At 38.3% G+C, this 24,142-nt stretch overlaps 1 protein-coding gene across 1 annotated transcript in view; it reads right to left on the reverse strand.

The window, feature by feature from the left end:
* Window positions 1-23,781, reverse strand: part of crtc1b (CREB regulated transcription coactivator 1b) — a 39,303-nt gene extending 15,522 nt beyond the window's left edge. Inside the window, exons 1-9 of the mRNA XM_072914648.1 lie at window positions 23,643-23,781; window positions 14,584-14,700; window positions 14,024-14,151; window positions 11,986-12,045; window positions 11,664-11,758; window positions 7,505-7,575; window positions 7,362-7,405; window positions 7,022-7,245; window positions 4,266-4,417 (exon numbers count right to left, since the gene is read on the reverse strand). Coding sequence (XP_072770749.1) covers window positions 4,266-4,417; window positions 7,022-7,245; window positions 7,362-7,405; window positions 7,505-7,575; window positions 11,664-11,758; window positions 11,986-12,045; window positions 14,024-14,151; window positions 14,584-14,700; window positions 23,643-23,768 — 1,017 coding nt within the window. The 5' untranslated portion in view covers window positions 23,769-23,781. The remainder of the gene's footprint in view (window positions 1-4,265; window positions 4,418-7,021; window positions 7,246-7,361; window positions 7,406-7,504; window positions 7,576-11,663; window positions 11,759-11,985; window positions 12,046-14,023; window positions 14,152-14,583; window positions 14,701-23,642) is intronic.
* Between the last annotated feature and the right edge of the window lie 361 nt (window positions 23,782-24,142).

A 24,142-nucleotide genomic window follows, 5' to 3' on the forward strand; every position in this document is an offset into this window, starting at 1 on the left:
TGAAGTTGAATCAAAGGACCCCCCGAGTTCATATTTTGTTGCAGACTATCGGTAACACACGTCGCCATGCAAAAAGATACACACAAACTATAGTATAAAGTAGAGCTGCAACTAACGATTCATTTGATAATTGATTAATCTGTCGATGATTACTTCGATTAATCGATTAATAATCGGATAAAAGAGACAAGCTACATTTCTCTCTTTTCCAGTATTTTATTGGAAAAAAAACAGCATACTGGCACCATACTTATTTTGATTATTGTTTCTCAGCTGTTTGTACATGTTGCAGTTTATAAATAAAGGTTTATAAAAAAATAAAAAATAAAAAAATAAATTGCCTAGCATAGCTCCAACGAATCGATGACTAAATTAATCGCCAACTATTTTTATAATCGATTTTAATCGATTTAATCGATTAGTTGTTGCAGCCCTAGTATAAAGTAAGATTTGTTTACCTTGCAAAAAAGAAAAGAGCCACTTGCGTGTTCAAAGTTAGTCCAAGACTGGCTCGCAATGCCCTCCATCTTGAATACACCGGACCAATATTTATTCAAGTTTTGGCTCTTTGGTGTTTTTGACTTACGTCTTTCTTTTCTTCCTCCGGTTTCCTGTTTATGTGTTTTTTAGCATTATATGCTGTAACAGCAAGCGCAGGTATTACGATCTTTCCAGGTGGGTATTTGGCAGCCATGCTTTACTGCAAACATGTTTGCAATGTGCACGCGCTTCACTATATATTGCGTCAGCCAATGAGGAGAGTCCTTTGTGAGCTCTGCTCACCCCTCCTTTCTCTAAATCCTGTGGTTGGATCTGAATGGGTTGACAGGCACGAAGACACATTATTTTGTCTTCAGTGGTTTTATTTACTAAAAGACTTCATTTTAAGGCACAAACGTACAATTTTACCCGAAATGATTACTGTTATGATATATTGCATTATGTTAATATGATTTTTTTTTTTTTTTAAGTTAAAGAATATAACTTAGGCACCCCAACTTTAAAGGTTCAAATTTAGTCATTTCAATTTTCTATTTTCACATGATAATACATGTTTCCAGAATGGAAGCGATAGAAAATTGATGGATTCGATGGATCCGTGACTGCGTGGGTTCTCTTCAGGTACTCCGGCTTCTTCCCACCTCCAAAGACATGCACCTGGGGATAGGCTGATTGGCAACACTAAATTGGCCCTAGTGTGTAAATGTCAGTGTGAATGCTTGTCCGTCTATCTGTGTTGGCCCTGCGATGAGGTGGCGACTTGTCCAGGTTGAAACCCGCCTTCTGACACTAGTGCAGCTGGGATAGGCTTCAGACCCCCCACGACGCCAAAAGGGCCATCGTAGAAAATGGATGGAAAGGATGAAAATCGTATTCCATCCATCCATCCATCCATCTTCTCCCGCTTATCCGAGGTCGGGTCGCGGGGGCAGCAGCCTAAGCAGGGAAGCCCAGACTTCCCTCTCCCCAGCCACTTCGTCCAGCTCCTCCCGGGGGATCCCGAGGCGTTCCCAGGCCAGCCGGGAGATGTTTGTAAAAACAATTTCTTAAGAGTATTGTTTTACAGTTGTACTGTATTTTTCGGACTATAAGGCACACTTAAAATCCTTTCTCTTTCTCAAAAATCGACAGTTGCGCCTAATGTACGGATTAATTCTGGTGTTTCCTACCGACCTCGAACCAATTTTATTTGGTACATGATGTAATAATAAGTGTGACCTGTAAATGGCAGTCACTCATAGGATAAGTGTGGGCTGCAGGTTGACTGACGCCTGTTCAATAAATTACTCTAGAAAGCACCCGTAAGCAAGCAAGACCAAAACTTTGATGTTTCATTGAGACTATAGAACATTACACATAGCGCTCAAAAATCTGTCAAAATGTTTTAGTACGACTTTGGTAAGCTGCGAAGCCGCATCGCTTGATGGAATGCGGAGCATTATGGCTACAGTAGTAGACGTACTGTGCGTCAATATACGGGTATTATTATGGGGTGTGTATAAGGACCCCCAAATGGCACCTATTAGGAGACATTATCTGGCTTTTTGTGTTGCAATTTTAACCTTGCTTACCCTTTGGTACCTGCTGATGTGTATTTGGGATCTGCATAAGTCGCGAAAATTTGACCACGTCCGCCATTGTAGTCCGCACCGTAGTCAATTAGCTACTTATTTTTCCTCTATCCTCTTGTTGTGGGGGCATTCATTCTCCGCTGTTGCCATTTCTAATATAAAGTAGCGTACAGTTCTAACATATATCTGTCAGTAGACTTGTTATGAAAGCACTAAGAGCTACAAGTATTACAAAGATGACGGGGAAAAGACGCTGTCGAAGTGGAGCCTGGTAAATAAGACAGCCCAAAAAACGGCGCATTCTGAAGAGACGGTCACAAAGCAGTTCGAAGATTATTTGTAAAACAATCTATGCAACATTTTGACCAAAGAATCACCATTACGTGTTATGTAGACCACAAGGGAGTGTTTGAAAAGTAGAGAAACGCGGCTAGATGCTACAGGGTTTGTGCAGGTGTCCGTAAATCTAATATAATACTTTTTAATGCAACCTAAAACAATTTTAAAGCCCATGTCGGTTATTATATATAGTCAAAAGCATACAATTGTCTGTATAGACAACATTGTAAGCATTTGACAATAATAATGTTGAATGGTTGAAAAGTTTACATTAACTGTGGCAAAATTAAGCACTCATGTATTCATATTATATAATAACAACAATGCCTTTCAAACGCAATACATATTTTTTATTACAGTAGTATATTTTACTTTTGTAATTGAAAAGTCAATCATTTAATTTTCCTAAATAAGTAAACATATCAAAATAAAAATGACTCACAATATTTGTTAGGAAAAATTGCGCTTCAATAAATATTAAACATCTTGAAGTGTGTTTTTCCCCCAAAAAGGAAAACTGGGTCTTTTGGTTTGTTTTGTTGTCATTTTTGGTACCAATTTCAATTGAATGAATTTTTTAACATGCTTCTGGACATCATACATAATGCTTTTTAATGCCATTTAAGGTCTGAATTCTCTCAAAAATTTAATGACTTTAAATGCTTTTTAATGACCCGTGGAAACAGATGTACAGAACTAACAATCTTGAGAGGGGACAACGCAGACACCTTATCAAAGTTGAGTTGATTTTGATCAAATCGATCTTTTGATTATCATTCCAGGCTTATTGACAATAACCACTCCTTGCCCTTACCAAAATGATTCACAGATTATACAATTTTTGGCCAAAAGGAAGAAACAGAAGAATCACGTCATTAACTTCATATTCCACGTGACCCTGAACAGGATAAGCTTCATCGAGAATGAATGGATAAATGAGATCAACAGCTACTTTAGCTCAACAAAATGGCACAGCTATTTGTACTTGCAAAAACATGTTGACACATAATATGCTAACAGTTGGTCCCCTTCACTTTAAAACTAAACCTGATCGCAGCCATTGAGAACAAATCTGATGAAAGGGTTATAAATTAAGGGCATCCCGATAAAACTTTTTTGCTTTTAATAATGTACAGATATCGGAGCTTTGAGTACTGTATTGGCTGATACCGATACTGATTCAGCACAAATCTTACATACTTTTATTTCGTAGTGTGCAATGTTACAAAAGTCTTGATTAAATTAAAATAATCAAACAGAGGACAATGGTAGGTAGCTAAAAACACTATCCTATTTATTATTAACCATCTGGAATGGACTTATGCGGTCCTTAATTAAGTTGAAGTGATGTGGTAATAGTTTTTTGGTGACACTAAGTGACCACAATAAATTATTAGGACGCACTAAGTTGAATGATGAGGACACGTTTATCACTGAATACGTTCTAATATGCCTCTGCCTTGGAGACTTGGTATACTGTAAATAACATGCAACTATAATTATATAATACTTGTTTATATCGATAAATGTCATATTTTAGACTGCAATATTGTTCAATTAAGGACACTTAAATATGTCTAGTTGGTGTGCTACTGTGCTTAGCTGTTGTGCAGCTCCTAGTACGATGGCCTACCATGTTTACCTTTTGAAAATTACTTGACTAAAATATCGATACATATGAGAGATTTTAGATGCAAGCCGATATAATCCGATACGTTTATTTATTTATTTTCTTATATCAAACCGATATCAATATCAGACCAGGACAACCCTAGTATAAATATGTGATTGTTATATTGGATTTTGCAAGTCAAATTTAAATTGCACTGAGGGAAAAAATATGAAAAAAGTCACCTGTGTAATGTTAACAGGTGAGGAGAGAGTGGGTGACAGCTGCTGTGTAGAATTCTGAAGGTGGAGGTCCGTGGTGAGAGTAAGTGGCACCACAGGAGGCTGACGGCGCTGTTCTGAGAGAGTCATGTTTGGCTGGGAGGAAGTAGGGATCCCTGAGGGTAAAAGAACTAAGTTAAAGTGTACAACACACATCAGCTTCATGGTATTCACTGGACTAAGTGACCAGTACAGAGCAGATTTTTTATCTCTGTTGCAACCTGATAATTTCAACTCCATTTTTCCTTAATATCGTACTACAAAAACTGAATCAGATGCAAAAGTCTTTCAAATTTAACATTGAATTGAATATTTATTTTAATATTCACAATAAAACTTATTAAAATTAGAGATGTCCGATAATATCGGCCTGCCGGAATTATCGGCGGATAAATGCGTTAAAAATGTAATATCGGAAATTATTGGTATCGTTTTTTTTTTAATTATCTATATCGTTTTTTTTTTTTTTGTTGTTTTTTTAATTAAATTACCATAAAAAACACAAGATACACTTACAATTAGTACACCAACCCAAAAAACCTCCTTCCCCCATTCACACAAAAGGGTTGTTTCTTTCTGTTATTAATATTCTGGTTCCTACATTATATATCAATATATATCAATACAGTCTGCAAGGGATACAGTCCGTAAGCGCACGATTGTGCGTGCTGCTGGTCCACTAATAGTACTAACCTTTAACAGTTAATTTTACTCATTTTCATTAATTACTAGTTTCTATGTACAAACCCCGTTTCCATATGAGTTGGGAAATTGTGTTAGATGTAAATATAAACACAATACAATGATTTGCAAATCCTTTTCAACCCATATTCAGTTGAATGCACTACAAAGACAAGATATTTGATGTTCAAACTCATAAAGTTTTTTTTTTTTTTGCAAATAATAATTAACTTAGAATTTCATGGCTGCAACACGTGCCAAAGTAGTTGGGAAAGGGCATGTTCACCACTGTGTTACATGGCCTTTCCTTTTAACAACACTCAGTGAACGTTTGGGAACTGAGGATACACATTTTTTTAAACTTCTCAGGTGGAATTCTTTCCCATTCTTGCTTGATGTACAGCTTAAGTTGTTCAACAGTCCGGGGGTCTCCGTTGTGGTATTTTAGGCTTCATAATGTGCCACACATTTTCAATGGGAGACAGGTCCGGACTACAGGCAGGCCAGTCTAGTACCCGCACTCTTTTACTATGAAGCCGCGTTGATGTAACACGTGGCTTGGCATTGTCTTGCTGAAATAAGCAGGGGCGTCCATGGTAACGTTGCTTGGATGGCAACATAAGTTGCTCCAAAACCTGTATGTACCTTTCAGCATTAATGGCGCCTTCACAGATGTGTAAGTTACTCATGTCTTGGGCACTAATACACCCCCATACAATCACAGATGCTGGCTTTTACACTTTGCGCTTATAACAATCCGGATGGTTCTTTTCCTCTTTGGTCCGGAGGACACGACGTCCACAGTTTCTAAAAACTATTTGAAATGTGGACTCGTCAGACCACAGAACACTTTTCCACTTTGTATCAGTCCATCTTAGATGAGCTCAGGCCCAGCGAAGCCAACGGCGTTTCTTGGTGTTGTTGATAAACGGTTTTCGCCTTGTATAGGAGCGTTTTAACTTGCACTTAAAGATGTAGCGACCAACTGTAGTTACTGATAGTGGGTTTCTGAAGTGTTCCTGAGCCCATGTGGGGATATCCTTTACACACTGATGTCGCTTGTTGATGCAGTACAGCCTGAGGGATCGAAGGTCACGGGCTTAGCTGCTTACGTGCAGTGATTTCTCCAGATTCTCTGAACCCTTTGATGATAGTACGGACCGTAGATGGTGAAATCCCTAAATTCCTTGCAATAGCTGGTTGAGAAAGGTTTTTCTTAAACTGTTCAACAATTTGCTCACGCATTTGTTGACAAAGTGGTGACCCTCGCCCCATCCTTGTTTGTGAATGACTGAGCATTTCATGGAATCTACTTTTATACCTAATCATGGCACCCCCCTGTTCCCATTTTGCCTGTTCACCTGTGGGATGTTCCAAATAAGTGTTTGATGAGCATTCCTCAACTTTATCAGTATTTATTGCCACCTTTCCCAACTTCTTTGTCACGTGTTGCTGGCATCAAATTCTAAAGTTAATGATAATTTGCACAAAAAAAAATGTTTATCAGTTTGAACATCAAATATGTTGTCTTTGTAGCATATTCAACTGATTATGGGTTGAAAATGATTTGCAAATCATTGTATTCCGTTTATATTTACATCTAACACAATTTCCCAACTCATATGGAAATGGGGTTTGTAACTGTTTTTATATTGTTTTACTTTCTTTTTTATTCAAGAAAATGTTTTTAATTTATTTATCCATCCATGCATTTTCTACCGCTTATTCCCTTTGGTGTCGCTGGGGCGCTGGAGCCTATCTCAGCTACAATCGGCCGGAAGGCGGGGTACACCCTGGACAAGTCGCCACCTCATCGCAGTAATTTATTTATCTTATTTTTTTTTTTTTTTAAAGGAACTTATCTTCACCATACCTGGTTGTCCAAATTAGGCATAATAATGTGTTAATTCCACGACTGTATATATCGGTATCGGTTGATATCGGTATCGGTAATTAAGAGTTGGACAATATCGGAATATCGGATATCGGCAAAAAACCCATTATCGGACATCCCTAATTAAAATGCATGCAGTTGTTACCATGGCTGGCCGCGCTAATGCCCAGATGGGTGAGGTTGGTGGTCAGGCTGCCTGTGCTGTTGGACGACCCGAGGGACGGGAAGGACACTGTGTCTTCAGGGTCCAGTGGAGTGGACAGTGGGGGAGGGAACTGAATGTTGGTAAGATCCGGCAACGAGCCGCCCGTATTGTGTGCAGCGGGCAGCACTGATGGGTTCAGTTCCTGGTCTGGTGATGGGAATATACTACAATGAAAATAAAAACATTTTTGAATCAGTCATGAAAAAGTCCTCTGAAATTAGTAAGGAAGCAGCAATCCAACACTTACAAGAAGATCATGCACTGTATGAAAGACACTCACTTAATTCCTGGTACATCACATGGGTTGGGGTTTGGTGAATCCTCCTGCAGACAAGACAAACCTCAAACTCCCAACTAAAGCTTTGTCTATATTTAACACTAAAGTAACAAAAAATATACACCCCTTCACTTTTCCCACAGTACCTTCTCATCATCCCATAGCTGTTTCTGTGCTTCCTTGTCAGCGTTCGACTCCGGGCTCTCCATCCCGGGCACTGTGAGCAGTATTACTAATTAGTCAAACAGCCAGACACAGTTGCAAAACACATAACGCTTCACATCAGGGCAGGAAATGAGTCATCAATATCCCCAGCAAGTCAGGCAGAATACGGTGCTGTGATTCCAGGGAGCCTATTAATAGCAAGGTGACCGGCAGGCCTACTGGCTGGATGCCAACCAATTTGGGTTTCACAACATCAGGGCTTCTTCACACACAAAACGTGGAAAATCAGTGAAATATTGATCGGCTTCTCTCCATCGCCTTGAGTCAGCTCCATTCAGAGATTTCACTCCCTTGGAGGAAGCTAAGTACAGAAGCAGCATACAGAAACAGCAAGTTGCATCATTTATTTTTCTTTTTTTTTCATTTATCTCCTTCATTGATGTGCATTTTTGATCAATAGACAATTAAACTCTAACAACAAAACACATATTGACACACCTATGCTTGAGAAGGAACAGGATGAAGAAAATATTACATTTCCTGCCCCCTTCAACATATTAAGTAGTTAATGAATAGCCCAGATTCACAAGCATACAAACCAAACAAATACATCCAAATTTAATGAAACAAACAAAAAACACACACAAAAAAAAACCAACAAGTGCAAAAACTTCATGAAGTACAAACCGAACAAAAAATAATATACACCTCACGGGATGATACAAAACAAATACAAAACCAGACAAAAAAATAATAAATATACAGCAAAATGTAAACACTTACGGCTGTCCATATGATCTTATTGTTCTGTCTTTATATATTTCTACAATCTTTTATCTCATTGTAAAGATAATTCCATAATTTAACCCCCACCACTGATATACACATTTGTTTTAAAGTTGTCCTTAAATACTGATGTTTGAAATGACCTTGTCTTCTAAGCTCTTCATTCTCAGAAGTGATGACAAACATTTTTTGTAAATTTGCTGGTAATGTTTTACATTTAGCCTTCATCTGCATAAATATTTAGTTTTACAAATGATGAGACCACCTAAAGTAGAGTACAGTAGATCTCCACTATTCGCAAAAGTCACGTGATAAGGCCCTTGGGTGAATGGCGAAAAACTACGAGTACCGTATTTTTCGGAGTATAAGTCGCACCGGAGTATAAGTCGCACCTGCCGAAAATGCATAATAAAGAAGGAAAAAAACATACATAAACTATGAAAAAAACTGCGACTTATAGTCCAAAAAATACGGTAGTTGACGGACACCCATAAAAATGCTTGTTTTTACACGCTAAAGCTGTCAATCAAGGACAATCAAGACACATATTTTGCATTATGAAAAAGTCACCCGTCCAAACAAAAATGTCTCAATGCAACAAGTGGCTACACAGATTAATTATATAAATTCCGCCGTCTAACGGAAGAGAAATTAATTGTTCTATCGCTATATGTCGCTGGCATAGATATATGAACAAAGTGAGTGAAACTGGATAATTTCCCGCAGCACACTAATATGCCGCGGCACAGCTATTGGAAATCACTGCCTTAAACTCTATAACACATTTTAAATGTAGTTTTACACATCGAGACAATTACAGGCAAACAGTATTGTACTTACAAAACATGCAGCTAAACATCACATCTTGCTAGAACATTTTGACTGAATTAACTTGTGAGACAGCGCCCTCTGTCGGATTCACAGCTGGAGTAATCCACTTTCTATTTGAGTTACCATAAAAAAAAACTTAAAGCAGAGAAAAATAAATTGTGAATATACAAGGGGTGCAAATGCCAAACTGCAATGAGGTGGCGATCTACTTTGTACACCAGGGATATTCAACTAAATTGTTTTGGGGACCACATAACAGGGGCCGGGATTCTCCCTTCACTGTCAGTCCTATTTTGTATATTCAGGTGAACCAGCGTCCTTTACAGTGGACATTTGATTTATTTATTCTGTTAAGAGTTACAGGAGCGCTGTCCTGTTTTACCATACCATACCATACCAACTTTATTTATAAAGCCCTTTTAAGACAAGCACAGTTGAAAAACAAAGGGCTGTACACCACAAAGAAATGGAGGCAAAGGACAGACTAAAAAATAACATTTAAAACAGAAATAAAAATACACATTTAAAAAGCAAATATAAATTACCCTAAGAACAGTTTGTTAGATAAAAACAGTTTAAAAGTTAAAAACAGTTCAAAAAGTTAAAAGCTAAAAACAGTTTAAAGTCTCATGCTGGGTTAAAAGCCAGTGAATAAAAATGGGTTTTAAGAAGGGTCTTAAAAATAGCCAAAGAAGGGGCCTGTCTCACATGGAGAGGGAGATCGTTCCAGAGTTTGGGACCCGCAACAGAGAAAGCTCTGTCCCCTCTGAGCTTGCGCTTTGTTTTGGGTACCTCCAGGATCAGCTGATCAGCTGACCTGAGGGACCGGGTGGGGGCATAGAGGTGGAGCAGCTCAGAGAGGTACGGTGGGGCAAGACCACGTAAGGATTTAAAAACGAGTAAAATCATTTTAAAAAGGACTCTAAAAGACACAGTCTTTTAGAGTCTTTTAGAGGGAGGCTAAAACTGGAGAACAGTCTTTTAGAGTCTTTTAGAGGGAGGCTAAAACTGGAGAAATGTGCTCTCTTTTTCTTGTGTTAGTTAAAAGTCGGGCAGCTGCATTTTGGACCAGCTGCAGACGTGAGAGGGAGGATTTAGGGATGTTTTGCAAAAAAAGCTAGTCAAATCAAATCAAATCAACTTTATTTATAAAGCACATTTAAAATTTACCACAGGGGTAGCCAAAGTGCTGTACAATGAACAGGTTAAAAGATAAAACGAGTACCGAGCAAACACAACACAACACAAACAGAACACGATAAAAAATAAATAATTAAAATAGAATTAATAAAAACATAAAAACATAAAAACAGGATCACAGCAGGTGTATTATGGGGCGCCATTGCAGGATGGATATCACTCAGTGTTAAAAGCCATGGAATAAAAGTATGTTTTTAAGAGAGATTTAAAAACAGGAAGAGAGGAGGCTTGTCTAACACTCAGAGGTAGGTCGTTCCAGAGCTTGGGAGCAGCAACGGCGAAAGCTCTGTCACCTCTAAGCTTCAGCTAAGCTTCATCTCTATGGCACTTGAGTGGTTTTAAGAATCTGCAGCAAAAATAAAATGTGACTTTTTTCTTTTTTTTAACTGTACTCACGGGCCACAAGTTAAATAGCCCAAATGATGAAACATAAAAGGACCTCAAATGGAACCTTGAGGAAAAGTTAAAAAGTTAAAGTACCAATGATTGTCACACACACGACACAACTAGTATAACTAAAGAAGTTGAACAAATGACTACTGACTGCATCTGAAGTAAACAAAAACAGCAACACTTTAGTTACATAAATTACACCACAAAAAATGTGTAACTGCCAAACAGGAAAGGACTTAAAAAGGGTGTCTTGAGTAGCGCCTCAGTTATGTTGATCACAATTTGTGTTTTATTATTGCTAGCAAGGTTAAAATGTCAATGCAAGGTTCTGCCAATATGTTTACAGTGGTCCAAGTTCTTCTATGCAACAGGAGCACCGCAGTGTTTTTAGAAATTTGCTGCAAAAATGATTGGATCCAAAGTTTTGGACTGAATTTGAATAGCTCTGCCGCACACCATATCATGCCGTGTATGACAACATCGGACCTTAATTAATAAAAGTAATCGTTGTGAGTACATCTTTTGTTACAAGATTCAAGATGCTTTATTATTGTCCATTCTTTAACATGTACAAGACACATAAGAACTGAAATTTCATTTTCGGCACAGTCCCACTAAGAGCAGACATACGTTACAGGGAGACAAGACGGGACCGCCAACGGATCAGCCACTTACGGCGCTCCTTAAAAAAGGTGGGAAAAAGGTGATATTGGGAAAGGGGGGGGAGAGTAAAAAATATCAGTCTAAGGCTAGACCCTCGGGAGGGGGTCCAGACTGAGTCCAAGGGAAAAAACCTCATTTAGCATAGCACACATAAACATGTTACATATAATCACCACAACTCGCAACAGAGGGGGAGGGTTTTGGGGCCCTGGAGGCCGGCCTGCTGCTATAAAGTGCTACTAGCCGTCCATAACCATAACCCATTACCTCGTTTAGGCTGAAACTCCTGTGATCCACCAGCAAACACCTCTTGGGGTTTAGGATTCATGGCGCTCTGGTGTAAGGCAGAATCTGAATTTGTCCTGTATGAGAGATGAGACATCACCTATATGAGTGGCCATTAAACCCCACATGGCAGCATAGTGTACAGAATTTTCAAGATTCTCGCTATGAGAACAATTATTCTGTTGCAAATATAATTTGCCCATCACAAATATTGTGCACAGCTGAGTTCCATGTAATTTAATTGAAGCAAGATGTGTTTTTCTTAGGTTTGATTCTGGAAAATGGCAAAGGGTAGACTGCCTACCTTCTCCAGCTTGTGTCCGGTGGCGGGGAGAGGTAAACTGAGCTGTAGGGGCAGCTGTCAATGTGAATCGAGTTAGGGCTAATAAAGAAGGGATGAAAAATTGGCTGGAGCTTAATTTAATGCCTCTTGGCTCATTAAAGGGAACAGTGCTAATCAATAACAGAATTCCATACAGGTGTGGCTTCAGTAACGAATAAGGCTTGAGTCAGCGTCTCTGTATTGTTCAAAGTAGAAGAATAATACAAGTGTAATGTTTCGTATTTATGCAGTGAAAAGAATACAGAAAGAGTTAGGTTCACATCCGCACATGGCAAAAGAACAAAAAATTGAGACGCTCATAAAAATGATTTATATCACTCTGATCTACACTAGGCAAAAATCTAAATGACGATTAATTTAACCTTTTACCTCGATTTCAGTTAAAGGAGACCTACACGCAATACCAACTTTTAATTTGGAATCTCCATGTCCCGAAAATGTGAATTCAGACCATTATAAAAAAAAATTCACACTTGCTCCAAACAAGCCAATCGAAATATGATACTTAAGTGACGTATTTTATATATAGTAGAGGTTGACCCAAAGACATTTGCACGAGTCCGCCAATTTTAATCAGTTGTAGTCAATAAGGCTGACGGGGTGGAGACATGGTCAAAGGGGGCTTGGCCTGGAGGAGGTCTTCGGCACGTAAATAAGACTGTCCACAAAAACGGCGCATTTTAAAGAGTCAGAAAGCGGCTTGAAGATGTTCTGTAGAACAAAATCTATGCAAAATGTTTCCCAAAGTAGGCCACAAGGAAGTGTTCTAAATGTAGAAAAAGAAAATCATAATATGACCGCTTTGATGCACTGAACTACTACTTTTTGGTCGAGACCGTCCTTATTGTAGCCGAAGTGTGTTCGACACTGAATTTGATTAGGGTACAAGCTGCTCACATTGTATTGTTGGCACGGTTTTTCCTCCATGACGCCTCTGTGTAGCGGACTGGATAGAACATTGTTACTTGGCTGCTACTTCTTCTGCTGGGTTTTTGGCAAACCTTCACGCTTTGCGACACCTGGCTTCCTGTTGTGTAAACACACAGTCAGCACTGTATTTTAAGGGAATGGTGTACAAGTAAAGAGAAAATTACAAAGAGGGAATAATCAAAATAAGTTTTCCGCCGGTTTGGATTATTTTTAGATTAATCGCCCAGCCCTAATTTATATATTTTATACTAAATCCATATCCCGCAAGGCAGGAGTGGTTAACTCCCTCCTGGGAAAGTGTGCACATGGGATTCCAAGCATAGTAATACATATGAAAAACAATAGTGTTTAATTTTTATATCTATATAGTCTGTGTGGTAGTTTTCATTGTGTTGCTACTTGTGCTATTTTTCATTGCACCGCCAGTGAGGGAGGTATTTAGTTTGATCATTGGTATTTAGTTTTATTATCTTTTTATTTTTATTCTATTTATTTATTTATTTTATTTATAATTGTTTTTAAATACACTGTAGCACTTTGAGGTTGTTTACTCAATGTAAAGTGCTTTTTACAAATAAAATCTCTTATTATTATTATTATTATGATCAAATCGTACTGGTTTGAACAATGTGTGTAAAGATGTATGGTCAAATTTGGTCACTCTGAGTGCTCTCTAATTTCTATTAACAGCTCAGTACCTACTGGGCATTTCGGTTCTTAACTATATAGGGATAATGTAAAGAGATCCTACCTTAAATTGGCAATAACATGACACAACATGGCAGATTCTCCTAAGAATTGGGGGGGGAAAAATGTCCATGAAAAATCAACAAAAGTGCTTGATTATAAATGTGGATTTGCTAAAATGCATTTTTCGGTTTCAACACACCTGCTTGACAAACTATCAACACTTAACAGACCCAACAATGATGATAATGATAATACATACGCACTTAAATGTCCCTCCCCCTCCAGTCATTGAAGGTTTTCTCTATATAAATACCTAAACAGTCCAAAGTCCTAATAAACCCTCTACGCTATCCTCTTTGGGGTGCATTTCAAAAAGGATATCTGGCGTCCATGTTTGTCAACTGACAGAGGTCGGCGGTGGGGGGATGTGATGCGGTTCCTGTCGCGGTAGACGCGGTCCACCAAACCATGGTGCCTGGTTGTGCGACTGGTGTCCAGCACTGAATTCTAGAGGAACATACTGATAGGTCACCGAGGGCAGTAAAAACAGCTTGCTCACACAACAACAAGCTCGTACCATAAAGGTCTCAGGATTAATGGTGTAAATGTGTTCATTTCAAAATGAGTCAAGCCATGGGGCCCCCCCATACTGATGCTTGAGCTGGCAAATGTATCTTAGAATGGAAAGCCATGACAAGCAATGACATTTTGATTTATTTTGCAGCCAAATTCCACTGCACTGATGCACATCTTGCACTATTGGGTCCACCTTAGTAACTAATTTGCATTTCTAAAACATGTACTACCTAATATCAAAGTCCAATCTACCATAAGACTTAACTGATTCTAAATTACAGCATTGATGCCAATCTAATACATTGTATTATTTTTGCTTCTTTGGACAAAAACAAACCAGCCGAGAAAAGGCTGAGGGCTCACCTGAAAAGGCAGGTCAATGTTGCCATTTCCAATCTGATTGACATTGGGCAGTGAGCCTCCATAGTACTGTCCACGATTCTGCCCTAGTTGCAAATACTGGGTCTTCTGTAACTGCAACTGTGCAAAGTAAAATTGCATGACAGCATGAGTGCATGACTGGTCTGCTCGCAGAAAAAGTTAAAAAGGCAAAAAAATGAATGATGCCTGCCAATTCCCAGTGTTTAAAGGCCTACTGAAACCCACTACTACCAACCACGCAGTCTGATAGTTTATACATCAATGATGAAATCTTAACATTGCAACACATGCCAATACGGCCGGGTTAGCTTACTAAAGTGCAATTTTAAATTTTGCGCGAAATATCCTGCTGAAAACGTCTCGGTATGATGACGTCAGCGCGTGACGTCACGGATTTTGGAGGACATTTTGGGACAGCATGGTGGCCAGATATTAAGTCGTCTGTTTTCATCGCAAAATTCCACAGTATTCTGGAAATCTGTGTTGGTGAATCTTTTGCAATTTGTTCAGTGAACAATAGAGACAGCAAAGAAGAAAGCTGTAGGTGGGAAGCGGTGTATTGCGGCCGACTGCAGCAACACAAACACAGCCTGTGTTTCATTGTTTACATTCCCGAAAGATGACAGTCAAGCTTTACCATTGGCCTGTGGAGAACTGGGACAACAGAGACTCTTACCAGGAGGACTTTGAGTTGGATACGCAGACACGGTACCGTGAGTACGCATGCAGCTGCGGCTTCCAAACATTTGATCGCTTGCCCGTACGTGCGTGCCGCTATGTGCATGTCACGTACGTAACTTTGGGGACTTTGGGGAAATATATGTGCTGTATGAACTTTGGGGAGGTGAGCGGTACTTTGGGCTGTGGGATTGAGTGTGTTGTGCAGGTGTTTGCGTTGTATTGGCGGGTTATATGGACGGGAGGGGGGAGGTGTTTGTTATGCGGGATTAATTTGTGGCATATTAAATATAAGCCTGGTTGTGTTGTGGCTAATAGAGTATATATATGTCTTGTGTTTATTTACTGTTTTAGTCATTCCCAGCTGAATATCAGGTCCCACCCGCCTCTCACAGCATCTTCCCTATCTGAATCACTCCCACTGCCTTCTAGTCCTTCACTCTCACTTTCCTCATCCACAAATCTTTCATCCTTGCTCAAATTAATGGGGGAATCGTCGCTTTCTCGGTCCGAATCGCTCTCGCTGCTGGTGGCCATGATTGTAAACAATGTGCAGATGTGAGGAGCTCCACAACCTGTGACGTCACGCTACTCGTCTGCTACTTCCGGTACAGGCAAGGCTTTTTTATCAGCGACCAAAAGTTGTGAACTTTATCGTCGATGTTCTCTACTAAATCCTTTCAGCAAAAATATGGCAATATCGCGAAATGATCAAGTATGACACATAGAATGGACCTGCTATCCCCTTTTAAATAAGAAAATCGCATTTCAGTAGGCCTTTAAAGGTAATGCAGTGATTAACTGATAGAAACTCAATGAGACCAGGCACATGTGGCTGGTAAATGACAACCATTGCAGGCAAAATCTTTCAGAGCAAATAATCTCATGCGAGGGGATGTAAATGACTTGTTGACAGCTGATGCAATACAGCATTAGGATGAAACACACCCAGGATGTCCCATTAACTTGCTATGGTGATTAATTTAACAATACACCACCGTACTGTAACATCAGTCACCGTATAATATTATAAACAAATGCAGTCAAATAAAGTCAGGGATGGGAACACAACATATGTCTGATATTATACATGAGTCTTGAAATCATACATTTATGTCCAACCAATTTAAAAAGTATATTCTCGTTTTAATGACGCAATTAGTCGTTCTGCAAATTCCCTCCAAAACCGCATCAAAAGTGCCGACTTCACACTGTGTAAGAACTTTTAAACGGCGTAACTCGGTCAAGCTAAACCAAAGGTATGATTAACAATATTCGCCCGGAAGAAAGTTGGCTGACTTTTGAAGGGGCGGAATGAAAAGGTACATTATGTCCTCTGTTGTTGGTGAACATTAACAATATTATATAGATACGGATTTAATGTTGCCGGTAATTAGAGCAAGTGTTCAGCAAAAACAAAGAAAAATTTACTTTTTGATCAGGTCATCCTATTCGTGTCTTTGGTTTTGTCCTGTGAACTTGAAGCATTTCTCTAATGCAGTTGTTTTGGAGATTTACAGTATTTTTCTTATCTTGCAGCATTTCTGTAAAATCTTTTTTTTTTTTTATTTCCAGCATTTTTCCATTGCATTTGTTTCTGTTTTAGATAATTTCTGTGTTTGGAACATTTGGACGTTGTTGCGCATTTGCCTCTATCGACCACCATTGTGAATGTGTTATTATACACTAGGGCTGCAACGATTATTCGATTAAAACGAATAGAAAAAAAACAAATACAATATAATAATATATATATATATATATATATATATATATATATATATATATATATATATATATATATTAGGGCTGCAACAACTAATCGATTAAATCGATTAAAATCTATTATAAAAATAGTTGGCGATTAATTTAGTCATCGATTCATTGGATCTATGCTATGCGCATGCGCAGAGGCATATTTTTATTTTTTTATAAACCTTTATTTATAAACTGCAACATGTACAAACAGCTGAGAAACAATAATCAAAATAAGTATGGTGCCAGTATGCTGGGTTTTTTTCAATAAAATACTGGAAAGGATAGAAATGTAGTTTGTCTCTTTTATCCGATTATTAATAGATTTATCGAAGTAATAATCGACAGATTAATCGATTCTCAAATTAATCGTTAGTTGCAGCCCTAATATATATATATATATATATATATATATATATATATATATATATATATATATATATATATATTCTGTTTCTTCAATTAATTGTTTAATGAGTGTAACTAACAAAAGTTTATAAAATCCAGAAAACATTTTTTTTTTTAAAAAGGAAAACAAGTTACCGTATTTTCCAGACTATATATAAGCTACATTTTTGAAGAAAAAAATAAAATTCATATATTAGCTGAACTGGACTATAATCCGCTGCTATATACCGGTACATTGTGAAATTAGGTATTTACATTGAAAAATGTGTTTACATACCTTAGATGTTTCTAAACAGTGCCTGTAACACGGCAGTAAAACGCTGATCCAATAAAACAGAAAAGTCATTGATGTCTTTATTCGTCCTTTATATGATGAATAAGATTATATCCTTTTTAATAAGGTTCAAGATGTTTATCAGGATTCTTCTTCCTTGTACTTTGTAAACACTTTGAGTTTGAACAGTTTATTGGCTAATTTAGTACGTTGTTAGATTTATTTGCTTAATCCATTCCATTATTAAGCCATTAGCAAAGAAAAACCCATAAATTAGCCGCACCTTTGTATAAGGCGCAGGGTTATAGTCTGTAAAATGCGGTAAATAGAAGGCAAAATATAATAAAATATAATAAAAGTGATAAAGAAGGTAAAATATGGTCAATAGAACGTAAATAAAAGGTGAATAGCTCGGGATGTCAAACGATTAAAATGTTGAATCGCCATTAATTCCATGTTGTTCATAGTTAACTCAAAATGAATTGCAATTAATCACAGATATAAAAAATGTCATTATTAATAAATGTACTCTAGACCAGTATTTTCCAACCTTTTTTGAGCCAAGGCACATTTTTTGCGTTGAAAAAAATCCAGAGGCACACCACCAGCAGAAATCATTAAAAAATGAAACTCAGTTGACAGTAAATAGTCGTTGTCGCAATTGTTGGATATTAATTTAAACCATAACCAAGCATGCATCACTAGCACGCTTGTCTCAAAGTAGGTGTACTGTCACCACCTGTCACGTCACGCCGTGACTTATTTTGAGTTTTTTGCTGTTTTTCTGTGTGTCAGGTTTTAGTTCTTGTCTTGTGCTCCTATTTTAGTGGCTTTTTCTCTTTTTTTGGTGTTTTCCTGTAGCAGTTTCATGTCTTCCTTTGAGTGATATTTCCCGCATCTACTTTGTTTTAGCAATCAAGAATATTTCGGTTGTTTTTATCCTTCTTTGTGGGGACATTGTTGATTGTCATGTCATGTTCGGATGTACATTGTGGACACAGTAAGTCTTTGCTGTCGTCCAGCATTCTGTATTTGTTTACTTTGTAGCCAGTTTAGTTTTAGTTTTGTTCTGCATAGCCTTCCCTAACTTTCATTGCCTTTTCTTAAGGGCACTCACCTTTTGTTTATTTTTGGTTTAAGCATTTGACATCTTTTTACCTGGACGCTACCTCCCGCTGTTTCCGACATCTACAAAGCAATTAGCTACCGGCTGCCACCTACTGATATGGAAGAGTATTACACGGCTACTCTGCCGAGCTCTAGACAGCACCGACACTCAACAACAACACATCATTTGCAGACTATAATTACTGGTTTGCAAAAAATATTTTTAACCGAAATAGGTGAAATTAGATAATCTCCCACGGCACACCAGACTGTATCTCACGGCACACTAGTGTGCCGCTGCACAGTGGTTGAAAAACACTGCTCTAAAAAACACATTGAGGCTATAATGTGTGCTTTATCCGATTACACGATTAATTGAACAAACTCGACAACCGTTAGCTGCAGCCCATTTAATATAAACTTTGTCAAAATTAATACATAACTGTACAGTCAAACCAGTGAGGTTATACGGGAGGGAAAAGCCATAAACGCGTGATAAACTGTTTTAAGTTGACATATAAAAACTTAAACACAATAGTTAGAAATACATAAGGACTTCATGTATAGGCGATAGCGTCCATAATGTCATCGATTACCAACTGCGGTGACAACTGACCATTTAGTGGGGCGGGCAGAGAAAAACCAAACAAGTGAAATAAAACATTTAGATTTTTCGAGTGGGATATTTGCCTTGGCGTTTAAAATGACCATGCTAGCTGTGTCCCCCACCCTTAAGTTCCCCTTACAATGGTTCCGGTATTGTCCTGTGACCCGAGTAACCAATACATGACAGAAACATGTTTAAAAACAAAACTCAACAGCCTATATTGACAATAAAAAGTCGTTCTCATCAAATACCCGGCGCAATTGTTTGATGTGACTTCAAACCATAACCATCATTAATTCTCTTGTCTCAAAGTGGGCTTACAAAGCAATGAGCTACCTGCGGCCACCTACTGGTACGGAAGAGTATTACATGGTTACTCTGCTGATCTCCAGACAGCACAGACACTCTACAATATGGAAGTAGAATTGTCTCACATTAACTTATATATATATATATATATATATATATATATATCAATATGATATTAATACATATGCATATATTAATAAATATACAAATACAAATGTGATATACAAATAAATAAATAATTTGTATAAACAAACATGTATTGGTAAATATATTTTTGAGATTTGAAAATATATACATATTAAATGTATAAATATAAAAATGTGACATACAAATAAGTCAATATGATATTAACACATATGCATATATTAATAAATATACAAATACAAATGTGATATACAAATAAATAAATAATTTGTATAAACAAACATGTATTGGTTAAGTATATTTTTGAGATTTGAAATTATATACAAATTAAATGTATAAATATAAAAATGTGACATTCAAATAAGTCAAGAATTTGTATAAATTCCCCTGAACAACCAGCAGAGGGCACTGCAGCCAGAGCGGTCTGGGTCACAGAGCATTATTTGCATTATATGCAAAATGCCCGGAGTGCTTTGCACAAAAACAATCCACAGCACAACAAGCCTGAGCTTGCTAACGTTAGAGTTGTATTAGCTAATGCTAATTCATCCAGTTAATCTGAAAGACCGTGCTAGCTGCTTATTTTATTGTATCAATGCTGTTTCATGACCTTGTCCCGATGTAGATACTGATCTCTTATCAGTGCAATGTGTGTCAAATCATCATCATATATCAATCATCATATGACCCTCCCTAGTGTGCCTCTGATTGGCTCGCCAGTGTCTGACCATGTCTATGACTGAGACCGCTCTGGCTGCAGTGCCCTCTGCTGGTTGTTCAGGGGAGTGTGTAGGTCACATTTATTTGTGCATCTGGTTTGTTGGACGAATGTCTCATTGACACAAAAGCAAAAAAGCGATCCACATATGCAAATTCAATACAAATACAAAATCAAGCATCCATCCATGCATCCATTTTCGACCGCTTGTCCTGTTCGGGGTCACGGGGGTGCTGGAGCCTATCTCAGCTGCATTCGGGTGGAAGGCGGGGTATAACCTGGACAAGTCGCCACCTAATCGCAAGGCCAACACAGATAGACAGACAACATTCACACTCACATTCACACACTTGGGCCAATTTAGTGTTGCCAATCAACCTATCCCCAGGTGTATGTCTTTGGAGGTGGGAGGAAGCCGGAGTACCCGGAGGGAACCCACGCAGTCACGGGGAGAACATGCAAACTCCACACAGAAAGATCCCGAGCGCAGGATCGAACACCAGGACCTTCGTATTGTGAGGCAGACGCACTAATATTTATATTCAAATCTCAAAAATATATTGACAAATACATGTTTATTTATACAAATTATTGATTTATTTGTATGTCACATTTTTCTATTTATACATTTTATTTGTATATATTTTCAAAACTCAAAAATATATTTACAAATACGCGTTTATTTATACAAATTACTTATTTATTTGTATATCACTTTTGTATTTGTATATTTATTAATATATGGATATGTATTAATTAGCGATTTCCGATAATATCGGCAGTCCGATATTATCGGCTAATAAATGCTTTAAAATGTAATATCGGAAATTATCGGTATCGGTTTCAAAATTATCGGTATCGGTTTCAAAAAGTAAAATGTATGACTTTTTAAAACGCCGCTGTGTACACGGACGTAGGAAGAAGTACAGAGCGCCAATAAACCTTAAAGGCCCTGCCTTTGCGTGCCGGCCCAGTCACATAATATCTACGGCTTTTGACACGCTCACAAGTGAATGCAATCCATACTCGATCAAGAGCCATACAGGTCACACTGAGGGTGGCCGTACAAACAACTTTAACACTGTTACAAATATGCGCCACACTGTGAGCCCACACCAAACAAGAATGACAAACACATTTCGGGAGAACATCCGCACCGTAACACAACATAAACACAACAGAACAAATACCCAGAACCCCTTGCAGCACTAACTCTTCCGGGATGCTACAATATAACGATAAATGCTATAAAATGTAATATCGGAAATTATCGGTAGCAGTTTCAAAAAGTAACACTTATGACTTTTTAAAACGCCGCTGTGTACACGGACGTAGGGAGAAGTACAGAGCGCCAATTAACCTTAAAGGCACTGCTTTTGCGTGCTGGCCCAGTCACATAACATCTACGGCTTTTCACACACACAAGTGTGTGAAAAACTTGGGCAACAGCCATACAGGTCACACTGAGGGTGGCCGTATAAACAACTTTAACACTGTTACAAATATGCGCCACACTGTGAGCCCACACCAAACTAGAATGACAAACACATTTCGGGAGAACATCCGCACCGTAACACAACATAAACACAACAGAACAAATACCCAGAACCCCTTGCAGCACTAACTCTTCCGGGATGCTACAATATAACGATAAATGCTATAAAATGTAATATCGGAAATTATCGGTAGCAGTTTCAAAAAGTAACACTTATGACTTTTTAAAACGCCGCTGTGTACACGGACGTAGGGAGAAGTACAGAGCGCCAATTAACCTTAAAGGCACTGCTTTTGCGTGCTGGCTCAGTCACATAACATCTACGGCTTTTCACACACACAAGTGTGTGAAAAACTTGGGCAACAGCCATACAGGTCACACTGAGGGTGGCCGTATAAACAACTTTAACACTGTTACAAATATGCGCCACACTGTGAGCCCACACCAAACTAGAATGACAAACACATTTCGGGAGAACATCCGCACCGTAACACAACATAAACACAACAGAACAAATACCCAGAACCCCTTGCAGCACTAACTCTTCCGGGACGCTACAATATACCCCCACCTCAACCTCCTAATGCTCTCTCAGGGAGAGCATGTCCCAAATTCCAACCTGCTGTTTTGAGGAATGTTAAAAAAAATAATGCACTTTGTGATTTAAATAATAAATATGGCAGTGCCATGTTGGCATTTTTTTTCCATAACTTGAGTTGATTTATTTTGGAAAACATTGTTACATTGTTTAATGCATCCAGCGGGGCATCACAACAAAATTAGGCATAATAATGTGTTAATTCCACAACTGTATATATCGGTATCGGTTTAATTAAGAGTTGGACAATATCGGAAATCGGCAAAAAAGCCATTATCGGACATCTCTAGTATTAATATCATATTGATATATATAAGTTGATGTGAGACAATTCTACTTCCATACTACAACGGCACATTGTTTGCGGATTATAATTATTGGTTTGCAAAAAAAAAAAATCTGACCAATTAGGTGAAATTGCATAATTTCCCAGGGCACACCAAACATCATCTCACGGTACACTAGTGTGCCGCGGCACAGTGGTTGAAAAACACTGATGCTAGTGGATGAGATCAAAACAAACCACAGCTGAAAAAAGGGGACTGACATTTACGTGAACGTTAGCTATGTGCTCTCTAACATAACGACAACATGGAATCTCTGTCCGTGCCTCCAGTTAATTATAAATTATTTGCTCACCGTATACAACCAGCCGAAATGTTGCTTGGTTAACTGTCAGCGGTGCCAGATGAAATCCAGCCGCCAGAGGACAAGCTAACTAGACTAATTAACACTTCTCGCATTGTTTATTATTATTATTGGCGCTTTATTTGCATATTTCCAATCGCGGGAGTCAAAATAAAAAATATATAATGGCGTTCACTTTCGCCTCTTGTAGCGCATAAACATTCAGGTTTATTTTCGCAGCATCCGCCACCTGCCAAAGAGCGTAGCAACATAATGTGTTTAAAAAAAGAAAAAAAAAGAAAAGGGTCATGCACGTCTTACCCGCGCTGCTCTGGTAATGTTCAAATCTTTCATGACTTCTTCGAACGCCGCAGTCTCCTCCGCCTGTTTCTGGTTGTGCAGAGCGATTTTTTCGCTAAATTTACGGGGATTGTTAGAGGACGCCATCTTTTCCTCTTCTCTGAATGGAATGTTACGTTACGCACCACGTTGGGGCCTTCTGCTGACGTCATCACGTAGACAGCGGCACGTAGCCGCGCTCACTGACCGACCCTCTGTTTATCCCATGGCCAGGGAAAAATGATTTAGACTCGACCAGTGGTTCTTAACCTTGTTGGAGGTACCGAACCCCACCAGTTTCATATGCGCATTCACCGAACCCTTCTTTAGTGAAATTTTTTTATTATTTATTTTTTTTTCAAATTCAAGACAAAGTCATATGATTTTTTTTACTGGTGCACAAAATGAACCGTGCATGAACATCACCTTGTTCAAAGAACAAAACCAACACAGTTAGAGTTATTTGGTTAGGGTTAGAGGGT

Source organism: Nerophis lumbriciformis, linkage group LG14 (genome assembly GCF_033978685.3).
Source record: "Nerophis lumbriciformis linkage group LG14, RoL_Nlum_v2.1, whole genome shotgun sequence".
NCBI lineage: Eukaryota > Metazoa > Chordata > Actinopteri > Syngnathiformes > Syngnathidae > Nerophis > Nerophis lumbriciformis.